Source organism: Callithrix jacchus, chromosome 2 (assembly GCF_049354715.1).
Source record: "Callithrix jacchus isolate 240 chromosome 2, calJac240_pri, whole genome shotgun sequence".
Classification (NCBI taxonomy): domain Eukaryota; kingdom Metazoa; phylum Chordata; class Mammalia; order Primates; family Cebidae; genus Callithrix; species Callithrix jacchus.
This window is the reverse complement of record NC_133503.1, coordinates 24194113-24210786: the sequence shown is the minus strand read 5'-3', so window position 1 is coordinate 24210786 and position 16674 is coordinate 24194113. Positions and strand designations below refer to the sequence as shown.

The following is a 16674-nucleotide window of genomic DNA, read 5'->3' as shown; positions in this document are numbered from 1 at the left end:
ATCTATATATTTGCCCTTCCTGATGAGAGGCTTATAACATTTCACATAGCGTTAATTTCTTCAGGTGAATGCCAGTGAATTTGTATTTTAGTTTATTTATAGGCCCTCTGAATTATTATGTATGTTATGCTTTTGATGATAACAATACAAAATAATTTAATGACTCAGTTTCTGGAATCCCATGAATAAAATATAAATGATGAGTTTAATTTGCATACACTAATTAAGCGCTTTAGTATATTTCCTTATGATATCTTTTTGAAGAAATCCAGTTTTCTCATCACTGTTATGAAATCTGTAAAAGTCAGGTCATATGTATTTGCATATGTTTTCTTTTAGTTTCTAGTCACTTAGAGAGACTGCTAAATATTCCTCCAGAGAATATCCAAAGAAAAGAAGAAAACTAGGTCTGCTTTAAACTAATCCTACATAGTATATTGAGTTGGCTTTTGAACTTGACCACCCTGGAACTGTCATGGAGATTGTTGCACTTTCATCTTCAGAAACCGATGATGCAGTAGCAACACTTGCTTTCCATTTGCAATCTTCTATTCTTGGCTAACTTAAAATGAAGTCAAAAGGATTGGATTTTCTAAGACTAGCAGTAGCCAGAAGTAAATACAGTGTGCTGCTTTATTGTGTCAGATTCCAAAACCTAAAACATCAAAATAACTTTCAAATTTCTTATTAGCAATTTCCAGAACTTTGGAGAGTTCTATAAGTGTGGTTGAACAGCTATGTTTTCCATTGTGTAGATTGTATGTATTCATTTAATAACCATAAAATCAGATGTAACAAAATATGTTTTCCATTAATTTTTGGTAATTCTTATTTGAAAAACTATCAACAGAAATATTTTTATTATCTGCTGGTACTGTTCTAAGCATTTTACTTTTTTTCTGACAGCTCTGTGAAGTGGCTATTATTATTATATTAGTGTCACAGTTTACAGGTTGGGAAATAGAAGATAAAGAGATGCGAGGTAACAGGAAGAACTAATACATAAGGAGATATACGTGATGAAGAACCTTGAGTTATTCTTAAGAATTCTCTTTATTGGATGTCTATTCCTCACTCAGATAATGTTTATTTGGTGCCAACTGTGTGCCAGCACTAGGCTAACAGCAACATACAGTAATACAAATGCAATGCATGATCCTTTACAATATATAAACATCTAGAGAAAGCATCTATATAAACCACTGCCAGCCCAAATCCACATGTGCATTCAATAATTATTTTATTCATTTAATAATGTTTACTGAGTACCTATTCCACACGAGGTATTGCCTAGCAAACACTGTCATTTTGACAAAAGTTTGCAGTTCTTAGTAATGTTTCTGCGATTAGAAAACTAATCAGCATCTCTTACATAACCTGGTTGAAATGCTGTAGACATTCTCATTCCTCTGCCTACCGATAGTTTCTGTTACAATATTTATAGCAATGGATAAAAGGAGGTAAATACTGAGGAAGATTAGGAGAAAAGGAAGCTGGAGGCCCACATATGTTCTATTAGTTTAGACCTAGTCCTTCATAGAAGAAATCCTGAGTGTTTCATTTTTTTTTTCTCTTCTTTTGAAGATGGCTGCATTTGTAGAAAAAGTGGACATATCTTGAACATAGCATATATTTTTTATGTCCTAATGGTGGGATTCCAAAACCTTTTTTTTTTTCCTGGACAGTTTGCTTTATATGTTCAGACAGTCAAGGTTCGCCTTCCAGGCGCAGCCCAGTGACCTTGATGGCATCAGCACAGGCTCCCCTGCCCCGGCCTTGAAGCACAGCTGTGTGCACATGATTCACACCCACAGGTTGGGAGGAACAGGGATACCGTTAGGGTGTGGCAGCACCTGCTGTGGCGCTGCCTGGTAACAGCAAGATGCAGTGAGGTTCCCCAGCCTCTAGAGGAACACAAGTGCACAAAGCTTTGGTTCACAGGCACATCTGGCTGGCTAAGGGCAACAGTCACAGTCAAATGACTATTCACAGCTGCAGACAGGAGGCAAGACAGAAGCAAGTATCTAATTACAGCAACTTGAGTTGAAGGTTTCTTTTTTAAAGGTCAACACAGACTCCAACCTTGGTCGCGCAGGTGGGGAGAGAGGGAAATGCAGTGGAAAAATGCTTTTCTTGAGGTCAGTCACATAGATATGGCATCAAGTCCTTACTCTATCACTTGCCAAATGTGTGATTTTTAGTAAGATAGTTAATCTCTCTGAATCTTAGCTTTCTCAACCATGAGATAAAGACAAAAGTAACTAACTTGCACTATCAGAGCTCAATATTTCAAATAACGTATATAAATACTGTTCACTTATAAAGTCATTGTTGTGAAGATTAAATGAGGTAATGAAAGTGAAGTGCTTAATAGAATTCTTAGTAAAATGAATAACAACTCTCAATAAATAACTGCATTTATTTTAATTGCTATCATTATCTTTTTCATCTTCTAGACAAGTGGTTCTCAGGGTTTTCATGTGTCACCTACAATAGAATTATCTGGAATGCTTGTTAAAAAGAGAATCAGATCCCCAAGCCAATTCCTGATTAGCTAAATAAGAATCCCTACTGGTTTCTTGGGTATCTTAAACCCAGTGTCCTTGAAGGAGAGGCTTTAGCTGTCTGTAGAAAGGGACAGTGTCTAGGCAACAAAGTGCCTGGCATATACCACCAACTCACGCACTAAATGGCAGTTGCTATTTTATAACGTGCTGTCAGTTATTATCTTGGAAAACCAAGGAGATTCTTGGTTAGGACTAACTTCATGGGAAATGACTACCATCATTTTTCATAACTTTTTTCATGTTTGTGTACTAAAAAATTGTACAGTGCATTTCTAAGTACTTAGTTTGATTCTAAGAGCTGTTGTCCTTTTGTTATTTTAAATTGGTTTATCAAAGGTAAGATTGTCATCGTCTCTGAATTATTTTATAACTGAGAGATCTGGATAAAGAACTGATAAGAAATTGGATTACGTTTGACACGGAGGCCAGGACTGAGGGTTTTGTCACCACATTAGGAGAGTTGAAATCATAAGAAAAGTACAGTTATCAGCCAGGCGCGGTGGCTCACGCCTATAATCCCAGCACTTTGGGAGGCCGAGGCGGGTGGATCACGAGGTCAAGAGATTGAGACCATCCTGGTCAACATGGTGAAACCCAAAAATTAGCTGGGCATGGTGGTGCGCACCTGTAGTCCCAGCTACTCAAGAAGCTGAGGCAGGAGAATTGCTTGAACCCAGGAGGTGGAGGTTGCAGTGAGCTGAGATCATGCCATTGCACTCCAGCCTGGGTAACAAGAGTGAAACTCTGTCTCAAAAAAAAAAAAAAAAAAAACCAGAAAAGAAAAGTACAGTTATCCAACAGGATAGGCATCTTACTTCTCAGGATTGGGTAGCAAATTTTATAGGGAAGTGAAGGACTCTTTTCTGAGAATTTGCCTACTGTTCAATTCACTTAATACCTGAAATGTGTGTTAAAATCATGAGTCTGAAATTTACTTTTATATATTTATTTATATATGTTTTAAAGACAGAGCCTCGCTTTGTCACCCAGGCTGGAGTACAGTGGTGCCATCATAGCTCACTGCTATGATGCATAACTCAAATTCCTGAACTTAATCCTTTTGCCTCATTCTCCCAAGTAGGTAGGACTATGGGCATGTGCTACCATGCCTGGCTAATTTTTTCTTATTTTTGCATAGAGACAGGATTTCATATGTTGCCCAGCTGGTCTGGAACTCCTGGCCTCAAGTGATCCTCCTTGCTTGGCCTCCCAAAGTGCTGGTATTACAGGCATGAGCCACTATGCCTGACCCTGAAATTTACTTTTAAATCAAAGTTATATAAAAAAAGTTTTTCTAGCAAATCATATGGCTCTACATTAAATCATACTAATAAAATATTGCTGGTGTATAATCAATTAAAACTCTACAATTTTGATTTCCATATAGTTTGTGGTGTTTTCAAGTAATCAACATTTTTAAAAATTATTAACTTATCCAGAAGCCTTCGGTTGTGGTATCAGAAGTTCAAATGCCCTATAACTCTTCCAATAAAAACCTGTAGTTCTGCATCAGATGAAGATGGCTACTCTTATGAATAAAAGGAACTGTAGACTTCTAGAAAAGCTAAGTCATAGCTTGAGCTGTTTGATGTAGAATCTCCAATTGAGGGTATTCTAGTTCTTTGCAAAAAACAATTCTTTTCTACCTTTTTTTTAAAGATTGAAACCCCTCTCTTTGGAGGAAAGAGAGGTGGTTTGTTGAAAAACTTCTGGGGCTAAGAGTCAAGGATTGGTATTCTTGTCATCCCTGTCACAATGACTAGTCACATGTCAAAAGGCAAAGAATTTAAGCAGTCTTTAAAATTTGTTGGGTTGTTTTTGGAAGTAGGGGAGCAATGTCCATCTTGCCTATCTCCTAGACTTGTGAAAATTCAACTATCCAGATGCAAAACTTCTTTGAAAAGATAAATGTGATATCTCTTCACATGGAATGTGATATATGCTTTTTGTTTGGGTTTTTATTTTTGAAGAGTGGGTGAGTTTGTAAGACATTATTAATAGTCACTGGATTTTATGGCGTACTTCCCTGTATAACACTGTTTACAGCCTAATATGTGCTTATTCATAGTTGTTATATGTTTGCTTACTAGCTAGGATTATATGTGCATGCATTTCTTAATATTGTACTCTGTCCTGTGGATTGAGAGTATCATTAATAACAGAGAACGTCTCTGTTATACAGAATCTCATCCCTAGAAACTGTGCCCTGATAAGCATAGTAGGTTTTTAATAAACAGTTGTTGAATGAATGGAAGCATGCCTCCAAAATGCACTGTTCATTTCCAATGTACATGATACATTTATATCTACTCCTTAAAGCCGGTGGAGTTAATGTTGTTTTGAGTTTTTCTGTGGAAGATTTTCTCTGAAGCTAGATATGTTACAAAGTCAAATTTGGAAATCAAATATATGAATATTGAACAGATGATTCTTCTTCGTAATCACTTCTCTTCTGACTTGAAATTCAAATGTATTGTAATTCAAGTAGTTTATATTGGGGAGAATTTGATAATAATCAGCATGGTACTAATAATTTAAATTATATTTCTCTTCTTTTATCTTCTCACAGAGTAAAAACTAGAGTTGTGTGATAATGTTATGTGATAATGTGATAATGTTCGATAGAATGAGATTCATAATCAGATAACCCTGGGTTTAAGTCCCAACTATACCACTACCTAGTTGCAAGAGATTCTATACTGTTAATTTCTCTAAGCTTTTGTGAGTCTCATACGGGCCTAATACTACTACCCTAATGAGATTGCCATGAGGATTAAATGCGGTAATAAAATTGAAATGTTTAGTATGATACCAAAGACATAACAGCCATTAGTTATCTCTTTATATTATTTATATAGTTCATCTTCTAATCAGGTATTTTCTTCTGTTTTGTCTGGCTTTTGTTTTCTGTGTTTGTGTGTGTATGTTTTCTTTCACAGATGGATACACAACTGATGACATTGAATTTTACTGGCGTGGCGATGATAATGCAGTAACAGGAGTAACAAAAATTGAACTTCCACAGTTCTCTATTGTAGATTACAAACTTATCACCAAGAAAGTTGTTTTTTCCACAGGTTTGTATCATGGAAAAAAATTAAGGAAGAATAATAATCTTCACTTATGTTAGAGTTAGACATGTCCCAGGGAAGCACAATGACTTTAGAAGACAAATCCCCTGAAAACTCTCAGTTTCCCTGGAAGCCTATTGCTTCACTAGGGACCCATCCTATTATTTTCAAGAAGCTATCCCAGCAGAGCTGACAGAATTATCTCTGTGTATCTCATTTGCCAGAGAAGGGAGTAATTTTTAGAAAGACTACAGAAAGAGAAATGAAGACCTGGCTCAGAGCTGTTTCCCAACATTGTAATATTATGCATCCCACAGAATTGATCATAATCCTTTGAATCTCTGGGAGAGCCAAGTTGCGGTTCATTCAAGTCTGATTATGGTGAAATTCTCCAAAGACAGTGGGAGGAATTCACATTTTCTTCAAAAGATAAGAATTTCTTTACAGGTTTGCCTCCTGTATAAGCTGAAAGCTGTTTCAGGTGTTAAGATTATCCTGAGGCCTTTGCCGTCTTTACCCTTCCAGCATGGAGAATTTAGATGGTCATACTTGATTTCATCAGCAAAATTTTTGCATATTTGTAATAATAAAGCCCAGGAGAGGAATCATTTGTTAGACACTCATTTAGGGGAAAATATTAAACCCACAGGAGTTCTTCTTTATATTTTTCTTATTGAAATAAACCCCACAGGCACAGAAATAACTAACACTGTAATGGCCCTTCTGCTAAGTCAGATACTTTTTGTGCCTACAAACCACTTCAGGCAAAAGCTGTGTGACTTGATAAAAATACAAAGTTGCCTTTAACTTTAAAAGAGCAGCAAACAAACTTTTCTAAGTTTGAGGTCTGCTGAATTCTTAAAAAATCTATGGAAATGAGTTCCCACTTAGAATATTCTATCATATTCAGACACTTAGCCTAGCCTCAGAAATCTAAACAAGGCTTTCTTCCAAACAATGAAAATGCCCTCTCCCTGGCTATTTATCATGTGAACTTCTTATAGTCTAAGACTGTGCTCTGTTGTTTATCTTGTTTTATTAAAGGCTAATTCCCCAGGTCATCACAATCAAAGGACCCAGATTTAGGAAGCTGATTCTCTAGTTGTAACTCCCACAAATATTGCTGAAAAGCAATGATTCTCCACCTTTTGGTGGGTCAGGTATACTTTTAGATGGAAAAATTGAAACTATTAAAAAAGAAAAGAATGCATATACATGAAAACCTACAAAAAACCCTCATTCCTTAAAGCATCACCACTGATCACAGACTTAAACTGCAATCTGTGACTTGAGAAGAGCTTTCTTTTACTATGACTTGAACATGCACCCTCACTCTCATGTAAGACTGAACTTACAGGATGAACCTACTAGGGAACAATTGAAAGAGTGCCAAAAAGGACTGTTCCAGATTGTCCTAACAATTACAGAGGATGAGTATGTTTGATTCACTATATGAGGCTGAGCAGGGAAGAGCTGGAAGGAATTCTTTTAATTACTGATGTACAGGATGCATTTCACATTGAGTAACTCCTAGTAATTAGAAACTCAGGGCTCTCAGACTACTTTTGCAGAAGAATGCATTCTTCACCAAGAGCTAAAATTGAATTGAAATAAGACGTGTGGTTTATGGACCTTTAAAGAAAAGCATCCTCTAAATATTGATTGATAATGATGATGTTCTAAAATTTCCTTTCTAGGTTCCTATCCCAGGTTATCCCTCAGCTTTAAGCTTAAGAGAAACATTGGCTACTTTATCCTGCAAACGTACATGCCTTCCATCCTGATTACCATCCTCTCCTGGGTCTCCTTCTGGATCAATTACGATGCTTCGGCTGCAAGAGTGGCATTAGGTGGGCCATTTTATTACTGCCTGTGGAGTCTGACTCTGCATGTGCATGTCTGTGTTTGCACGCACGTTTTCCTTATCCTGAAATTTGTGATGCACGGCACAACTGAACCTCTCACACTGCAAGATTTTTACTAGAGACTTTGGGTCATCTGATTCAGCATTAAATCAATTAAACACAAAGTAAAATTTTTCATTTCAGTATTAGTTAACCATATAGCTGTTGATAATGAGATTAGTCCCATCAGTTTGATATTTTTATTGAAACATATTTCATGTAGTAATGCATGCCTAATTATTTGATTTGTACCTGTGCTTCTTTACCTAACAAGAGCTCCCTTCCACCTGTTTTTTGCTGCATGAAGGACAAGCAGATGTGGTGTGTAGCAAAAGGATAAGCAGAAAGAATTCTAAAGTGTTTTTAACATTTCAGAGTAGCATGGCTAAGGGAGGAGACAACAAAGTAACAATATTGGAAACTAATCTGTGACATTTCTCATCTTATGCTTGATTTTTTTTCTAACAAACACCAGAGGAGAATAAATTATATTTAATGAACATTTTTGTTATTACCTTCAGATAAAATAAATGTATGGCCTTTTACACAATCTTGATTATTGTGGATTCTGACTATTCCCTTTAAAATGTTGAATTGTTGACTTTTACCATGAGATCTCAATTCAATCATTACTTTCTTACTTATTATTCAACAAATAATTGTTAAATACCTAATATATGCTCATTGTACTGAGCACTGAGATAGAGCCAACTTCTGAAAGTTATATCTAGCAGTAAAAGATATACAATAAATTTAATAAACATATAAATTATATAATATGGTTAATTTATAGAAGGATATAAGGCAAGGGGGCATGAGTATACTAGGAGTGCAATTTAGAATAATTAGGGCAGACTTCACCCAGGAATTGTCATTGGAACAAAGACTTGAAGATTAAGAATAATGTGGATATCTGGGTGATAATATTCCAGATGACTGCAAAGGGCCTGAGTAGGAACTATCCAAGAGTGTCAGCAAGAGGCCAATGAGGCCAATGCCAAGTCAGTTCAGGGGAAGTAGCAAAGATAATGTTAGGGAAAGAGGCCTAAAAGATCACAAAAGGGCTATTACAAAGGGATGGTAGGCTACGGCAAAGGCTTTGCTTTTATTTTGAATGGAATAGCCATTGATTGATCATAAAAGTGGCATGATATGATTTCTGTTTTAAAGGGATCACTTTGGCTGCTGGGTTAAGAGTAAATTGTGTGGCTCAAGTGTGGAAGGAAGAAGGAATGATCTCTCAGGCTGAGTCAAGCACTTGGGATATATACACTTGCAGTACCATAGACCTCCCCTGTCTGTAGACTAACCACAGTTATAACTTATATTTCCTTCTTTGTGTGATGGCCTTTTCCCCTTCAACAATGAAAGATTCACAAAGGAAAGGTCCATATCCATATCTGCAGTGTTTTTCAAGGGGAATGTTGCTTAGTAAACATTTACTGAATGAAAGAATGAATAAAATATGCAAATAGCCCATTTTTCCAAAGTTGAAACATGTCATCTATTTTGTATCTGTTAAAGGAACAATAAATAATCTATTGACTTTTTAGAAGACATTTTTAAATGTCTTTACATGAGCAATTTATTATTAGGTTCAGAAATACTTTAAAATAAGATTTAGATAAATAGTAAAATCAGCACTGTCAGTTTTATTATACACATGTGGTACAAAATCATCTGTAGTTGAAATGATGAAGAGAAAATTGAAACTGGAAAATGTCTCAAAATGACAGCTATAAAGAAGACATGAGAAATGTAAGATACCTGTATCTAAAGCAAAACCAAGGTTTTATGGGTATGCTCAAAATCAAATGCTCATATTTATTTTTTTCTGTAGCTGTTTCATGGTGATGTATAAAAACAAAATAAAAAACATGACATTATTACTAGTGAGACAAAATTAAATCAGAAAACTACATCCCCCCAAATTTATAGGAATGACATTTAACTTTTGGGATATGTTATTGGATAGTGTTCAAGGGCATGGATTTCTGAGTCAGAAAAATTCTCATTTCAGTGGTAACTCTACACCTTTCCATCTGTGTGATCTTGACCTCTGAGCTTTGTCTCTTTTCACATCACTATTTTGCTACAAAGCTGGACTTTATTATACTCAGGACCATGGACTTTCAGTGCTTTTACCTTCCAATCATAGCTTAGAGGGAAACTACTCCTCACTGTCAGAGATACCAACTCAACAGGATGAACAATTACAGCCTGACCCAGTGTCACATTTTCCATAAGGAGTCCTAGACGGCATCTGTGTTATCTACCTTGGCATTATATGCCTCATCCACATACAGAAGGGCTACGATTCCTGCTTCTCTGTTACCCTCCACTTCTAATCCTCAAATGCTTATAATTATTTATTTATATTGCCTGTATAATGTATTTCTTAATTTCAGTACCCTTGCTGTTATGTTAATTGACTTCCCTTCCATCTCTCAGTTGGATTACTCTGAAAACCTCTTAACTGGCATTCTTTACTCCTGCCTTGCATGCTTCTCCCCATATTCCACACTGCCACCACAGTGATTGTTCAAAATACAAATTGTCTCCTTGCTTGAAGCTGGCCCCTGCTCCACTTTGCCTTTAATTTTAAGTTCAACCTCCCCATTGGGCTCTCTGTATGGCCCTTAACCTCCACTCTTCTCATGATTCTTCCCATCCTGTCCTGCAATATACCCCCACAACGATCTTCCTGAGATCATTGTAATAGGCTGTGTACTCTCCCCCAAATCCAAACTTCATATAGAAGCTCTCTCTACCAGCAGTCCCCATAAGTCTAATATGACTTTTGACCCCCAGTTCTGGGTTGCCTGGGTGACTTCCACTCATTCTTCAGAAATCAGCTCAGAAGTCTCTATTTCCTAATCTCTTTCCTGCTGTATCAGAAAGTTGACCTACTGTCTTCTCCATATTCTCAACTCTCACCTTACATGTCCATCATAGCACTGAATTCACATTAACCCCTCACTGGATATGTAACTGTAAATACAAAAATATAATTAGAAGTGTTCAAAATGTTCAGTGTTCACTCTGAGTTAATTTGTACCTGTTTCCATACTCTATCATACAGCTGGTGTATAAAAATAAGGGCCCAATAAATAGGTAGTGGCTTATATGAATGAGCAAATGAACATAGCTAACCTTTCCACATATTACGAGAGAAGAAAGGAGATAGGAACATTATTATTCTAACTCTCCAATTTTTTTCAGGAATCACAACTGTCCTCACAATGACCACAATCAACACCCACCTCCGGGAAACTCTTCCTAAAATCCCCTATGTGAAGGCCATTGACATGTACCTGATGGGGTGCTTTGTCTTTGTTTTCATGGCACTTCTGGAATATGCTCTAGTCAACTACATCTTCTTTGGGAGGGGGCCCCAGCGCCAAAAGAAAGCAGCTGAGAAGGCTGCCAGTGCCAACAATGAGAAGATGCGCCTGGATGTCAACAAGGTAAATTCAGAGGGCAAGCCCTCCTTGCTTCTTAAACTCGTGGAAGAATGCTAGCAATACAGGTTGATGAACCTTGTTGAACAAATGAGAAAACCAAGCCCAGGGACGAGAATGGGTAACTTCCCCTAAACCACACAATTAATGATGGAAGCACAATAAGGGACCAAACTCTTGACACAAGATCTGGATGCCCCTTTCATTAACAGTAGGATTGCCCAAAGATGAGAATACCTTTATGATGTTTTCCCATATGTGAGTATAATGTCTATAATTCTTTAGGTATTCTTTAAATGTATTCATCTAATTTATTTAAAAAGGAAATTTCATGTCACTTTAGTCAGTATTATTCGCTGGACAATAGCTTTAAATATATATAAATAATAAATTTTAAAAACTATATTATTAAGTTCTAATTTACACTAGATGAAGTCTCTGGCCCTGAAATCTGCATTCTCTTTGACTTAAAGGAAAGATAAGCAAGTATAGAGATGTGTTAAAGACATACCAAGCAACAAACTGATACTTTTTCTCTGAAGCAATTAGAAAAATGAAAGAAGAGTAGGGGGAAAAGACAATGTTCTCCTTAAATGTCAATGCCTTGCACATATACCACTTACCATTGCAACATTTAACCATATGAGGCCACCATCTTGCTTAAGTCGGACATGGCCAAAGAATTCCCACACAGCTGTAAACCCTGTTTATTTGTTAAGTCAGTAGTTTTCAACCATGAGTACCAATGGAATGACCTGCACAGATTTTTTTAAAATACTAAAGCCTTGGTCCCTTCCCCAGAAATTCTGATTTGATTTTCTTGGAGAAACCATAAGCATCATAATGTTGTAAAATTCCCCAGGTTACTCTAATCTGCATCTAAGTTTGGGTATTATTACTTTAAGGTTTTTGATGGTAGTCCCAGTAGTGCCAGCTCTCTTTACTGTCAATATTGAACTTCACCTGGCTTCCTGTAACAGCATTTTCTGCACTAACAGAATACTTGTATATGTATTTTCCCAGAGGCCACATTTAGACCTTTAGAAACAGCCAAAGAAAAGTCTTGTTTTTATAACTGTCCTAAATATTGTTTATAAAGTAATATGTAATGTTGGACCTATAAATAGTTCATTTTGATGGGACTAGGAAAACATTAATCCTTCTTAAACCATCTGGAATTATTAATTACAACAAAAACTGATTATTTATTTTATGTTTTAATGTCCTTCAATTTAATCCCAAGGAAAGCACAGCATAGATAATCTCTGCTATCGAGATTTATTTGGAGCAAACCATATGTAAGCTTCTGACTCAATAATGTTTTTCACATATCTGTAGGTCTAATATTTGGTTTTAGATTATTCTCTAATCCAAGGCACTGCTTGCTTAGAAGATGACATTTGCAACCTTGCAAATTTTAAGTATGGCCCTTGGAAACCAAAAAACCACAGGGATCTAGGAAACTGTCAATTTCTTTCCCATACCCAATGTGTTACTTATTGGAATCTGCCAGTAGATTCCAACCTTCCATTATGGTTCTTTCAGGCTGTCAAATGAAAGAGTATTTCCTAAACCTAGTTTCTGACGTAGGAGTCCTAGTGAAGAAAAGAGAATAAATAAATAAATAACACTATCTCATAGGACTTCAGTTTGAAATGAGTCTAAATCAATCACAAAATTCAAGGCTGACTTAATAAGATAATATCTGATCTCTTTTCACTTTCATCTACCCTACTCTTTATACCAATTTACATTTAAATGACAAAGTTAAGATCTAGAGAGAGAAGGTTTTATACGAATTGAACCTGCAGAGCTTCTAAAATGAAGTAGAGAAAAGTTCACTAGGAAGTTACCTCATAGTGGTGAAAAGTCTATCCTCTTGGCTAAAGGTAAACCCTACAATTCAAGTGATGGAATATGACAGGACAAAAAAAGATACTAGAGATTATCTATTATTTTTCAATGGCTCTCAAAACAGGGGCATTTTCTTCTCCCAGAGGACATTAGGCATTGTTTGGAGACATCTTTCATTATAAAAACTAGGGGATGAGGTTTACCACTACTATGTAGTGTGTGGAAGCCCAGGTTGCCACTACACATACTGCAGTGCACAGGATAGCTTCCCCATGGCTTCCTGTTTTCAAACATGAGAAACTGAGGTACTGAAAAAATCATATCCTTGTCATGTAAATATTCTTTAGCAAAGTGGTTTCTCCATTTTTTTTTGAGCAGTATGTGTAAGAATCAAGACATCATGAGTCATGATTTAGAACAGTGGTTCTGAACAAATATTTTAGAGTCTTTCAAGTTCAATATTTACCTCCCCATTTAATGACAGTATGACAGTAGACAAAAAAATCCAGCCTCTCTGTCCCTTTAGTTTCTCATCTGTAAAACAGGGTTGATTCCTCTCTTATAAGGTTATTTATGAACATAATTGTGATAATGTGGAAAGAGGATAATATAGTCCTCAGTACATGGCAAGCACTCAGGAAGTGATAAATATTAATAAAATATTAAAATATAATAAAAGGTAGGCGTTATTACTTTTTAAAATAAAATTTGCAGTCCCCACACTTACTGGTGATACCTGCGTGTGTGTTCTACACGCTCTATCATGTGGAATGCAGTAGCATCCCTAAAGCAGGGTTTTGTTTAGAAAGGAATGTTTTATGTTAGAAGTTTTAAAGTCACATCAAGAAAATCATTTTTCAAAGGGCATTAGCTGTAAAATTTATAGCAAATCAATGACATCAAACTTTCTTAATTATTTCTTAGAGCAGAAAACCTACAACCCATTTTTGATAGATTAAAACAAAACACTGACTATGAAACTTTACAGATTCCCACAGTTTCTTTGTTCACCCAGCATGAAAAGTTAGAGAGGTCCACGTTGCTCCTGATTATATGGTGCTGTCTTTTATGTCAGCACCATGAATAATGCCACTCCATTTCTTATCAAGAATGTCCCTTCTTTTTCACTGTAATTCTATAGTTATTATTTTTTCAAGATTGAGCACTTATAATCAGCTAAGTATTGTTGGCTGCTCTGGGAAAATCAGGAGTGGGATTAAATTTTTCACCTTCCTTTGATGATTTCCTAAAGATGGAAGTAGTGCGTCAGATCATCTAAAGTGATTTTTGAACTGTGCTCCCTCCTGAGGTCATGGAGGGTTGAAAAAGGGAAGCCTGCCCAGGTGGGAGCCCAGTGTTGATTCAGCCACTTTTTTTTTTAGCTTTTTTTCTGTATTAGCTTCCCTTAAGTTTTTGTTTTAATAAGTGAATTTGCAGCTCTTAAAATAATTCCCATTCTGTCATTTAACTGATGTAAAAGCTTATGCTCCTAAAGAAAGTGAAATAGACAAGGTCACGTAGCAGGTTTTTAAAAGTTTTTATCTGGAGTTCTCTATCATTCTCCAGAGTGCGTACAAGTGTGCTGGCAAAAAAAAAAAAAAAACGGAAAAGCTGATTCCATGTTAGTTTATGAATTCCAGCTCAGTTGATTTCACCTGAAAAATCACAACTACCTGCACATGAAAGTTAATAAGCAAGTGTCACTTTCACAGTTGTCTTCATGTGATAAGTTAAGTAGTAAAGTACTAGGAATTAAAAAATAAACTTTAAACCAACATGAGGTCTACTGAATATTTTTTCCTCAGTGTCCTTTGGAGTAGCTTAAACATGATCTTTATTCTAATGCTAGGAGAGTCCTTCAAATTATCCCTTACATTATTCTGTGTGTGTGTGTGTGTCCTATTGGAATTTGCTTTTGATTGATTTCTCCCACTGTTCTTGCTCATAGCTTCAAGTTTCAACTCTCCTTGCTTTTTTTTTAAGCTTTATATTGTTTCCTTGTTTATTTTTCTGCAAATATTAAGAACATGCATATTTGAGAATCTAGTTATTCTTGCCTTTTTACCACCTTGGTACCTGCACATGTCAAATGCACCTGCAACCACCAGTTTTCTAACTAAAGCTGCACCACAGAGATCTCCATTTAAGGGTGTTCTTTATTCTGCATTCATGGGTGCTGACTCTGTGTTGTCTTTATTCATTGTGCATAATCTTTTCTAATGCAGAGTCACTAAGATCTTTTTAATAAATTTATTTCTATGACTTGGAATTTGATGTTTTTAAAACAAAACATTAAAAACAAAAAATTATTCAAATTCCCAGTCTCTGTTAGCCTTGATCTGAAGGATTTCTAAAGACCAATAACATTTATCTATACCCAATTTACTTTAACCATCAGGCCTAATCTAGTAGCATCAGTCGATTTAATTAGTACATTCTCTACTTTGTCTTCCAGATTTTTTATAAAGATATTAAACAAAATGGGACCCAATATCGATCCTTGTGGGACCCTACTGGAAGCCTCTCCCCAACTAGACGGACTACCAATTACGATTTCTCTCTGTATACGGTTAGATAGCCAGTTTTTAATCCATTTATTTGTATTTCTGTTGGAGCCAATTTGTTTAGCTGTTCCCTTACAAAAAAATGTATGGGGTCTTTGCAGATTACCTATGAACATGTATCCACAGAGTCTTGGGCATAAGTTAAAATTTTTTCAGGAGACCGTACTGGGACTTCTAGGTTTGATTTTTCAGTATAGCTTTGGTGAACCTAAACTTCAATGTTTCATTCAGGGATTACTGTTGTCTTAGGGAAAGAAATGGAATGAATCATATTTTGAGAATTCTTTTATTTGTACTGAGAGGACAAGAGTGTCATTATTTCTTAGTTTTGTTGTTGTGTTTGGTTTTCTTCAGACTCTTTGGATTGAATAGGTGGAGAATTAAACATTTCTTTTGTTGGTTGGTTCATAATTCAGAAATTTGTCTACATTACTAACTTATGTCTAAGAATGTTATGCTTGCATCAAGTCCTCGTTGATTTCTTGTTATTTATTTTACAAATAGGTATCGTATTGGCAGGCTCATCATTATTATGATAATAAATAAAAGGCAATAATTGAGATTGTTGCTTAGCAAAACTCTTGACTTAAATGAACTCTAAAGAAAGGCTATTTTTGACTCATAGTTTCGTTTCTGAATCCTCATGTGTCTGTGATCTTAATTGGCAAGCTGTCGTTCATATTTCCCTCAAAATTGGGGGAGGAAAATGATATTTGTCACCACTCCACCCTATTATCTACTTCTTCTTCAACTCCAGTGTTTAGCAAATGATACTGGATATTCCTGAATCTTTTTTATGAGGACTTGATGCTAGAATTGTTTCCGTTATTATATTTTCTAAGTACAGGCTTTGCCTTAATTTTGTGGCTTTGACTCCAGAGTCCTTAATACATCATGGTTGTTGCCTTTGGGGTAGGGGAGAGAATGGATAAGCTACTGAATTGCTCCTTTTTTTCTGGTATTTTCTTACTTTTTGACCTCATTACTTGTGCTATATAGTAACAAAGTCTAGTAAATGGTAACAATTAAATCACAGAAGAGATGTTTGAAATTTTGTTAATCACTATTTTTTGTTCTGATCCTTTAAACATTCTATCATCTGCTATGTCTGTGCTCTCAGGCTATCTCATTTATGTTGTTGCTGCTGTCCTTATTTTTTAACTTCAGTTACTCTTGTTGAAATTAAAGTAGACTGACTTGATTGGGCATTATTCTGGATAGATCAGTAATTATGTAGAAGAAACATGTATGGA

At 35.9% G+C, this 16674-nt stretch overlaps 1 protein-coding gene across 3 annotated transcripts in view; it reads left to right on the top strand.

Annotated features, from left to right (window-relative positions):
* GABRB2 (gamma-aminobutyric acid type A receptor subunit beta2) overlaps positions 1–16674 on the top strand; it is a 261265-nt gene that overhangs the window by 210957 nt on the left and 33634 nt on the right. For 2 of the 3 annotated variants that reach the window (XM_035284254.3, XM_035284274.3), the window contains 4 exons: positions 5507–5644; positions 7336–7488; positions 10765–11009; positions 15313–15426. In XM_035284254.3, coding sequence (XP_035140145.1) covers positions 5507–5644; positions 7336–7488; positions 10765–11009; positions 15313–15426 — 650 coding nt within the window. The remainder of the gene's footprint in view (positions 1–5506; positions 5645–7335; positions 7489–10764; positions 11010–15312; positions 15427–16674) is intronic. The other variant, XM_035284292.3, reaches the window with a different exon arrangement.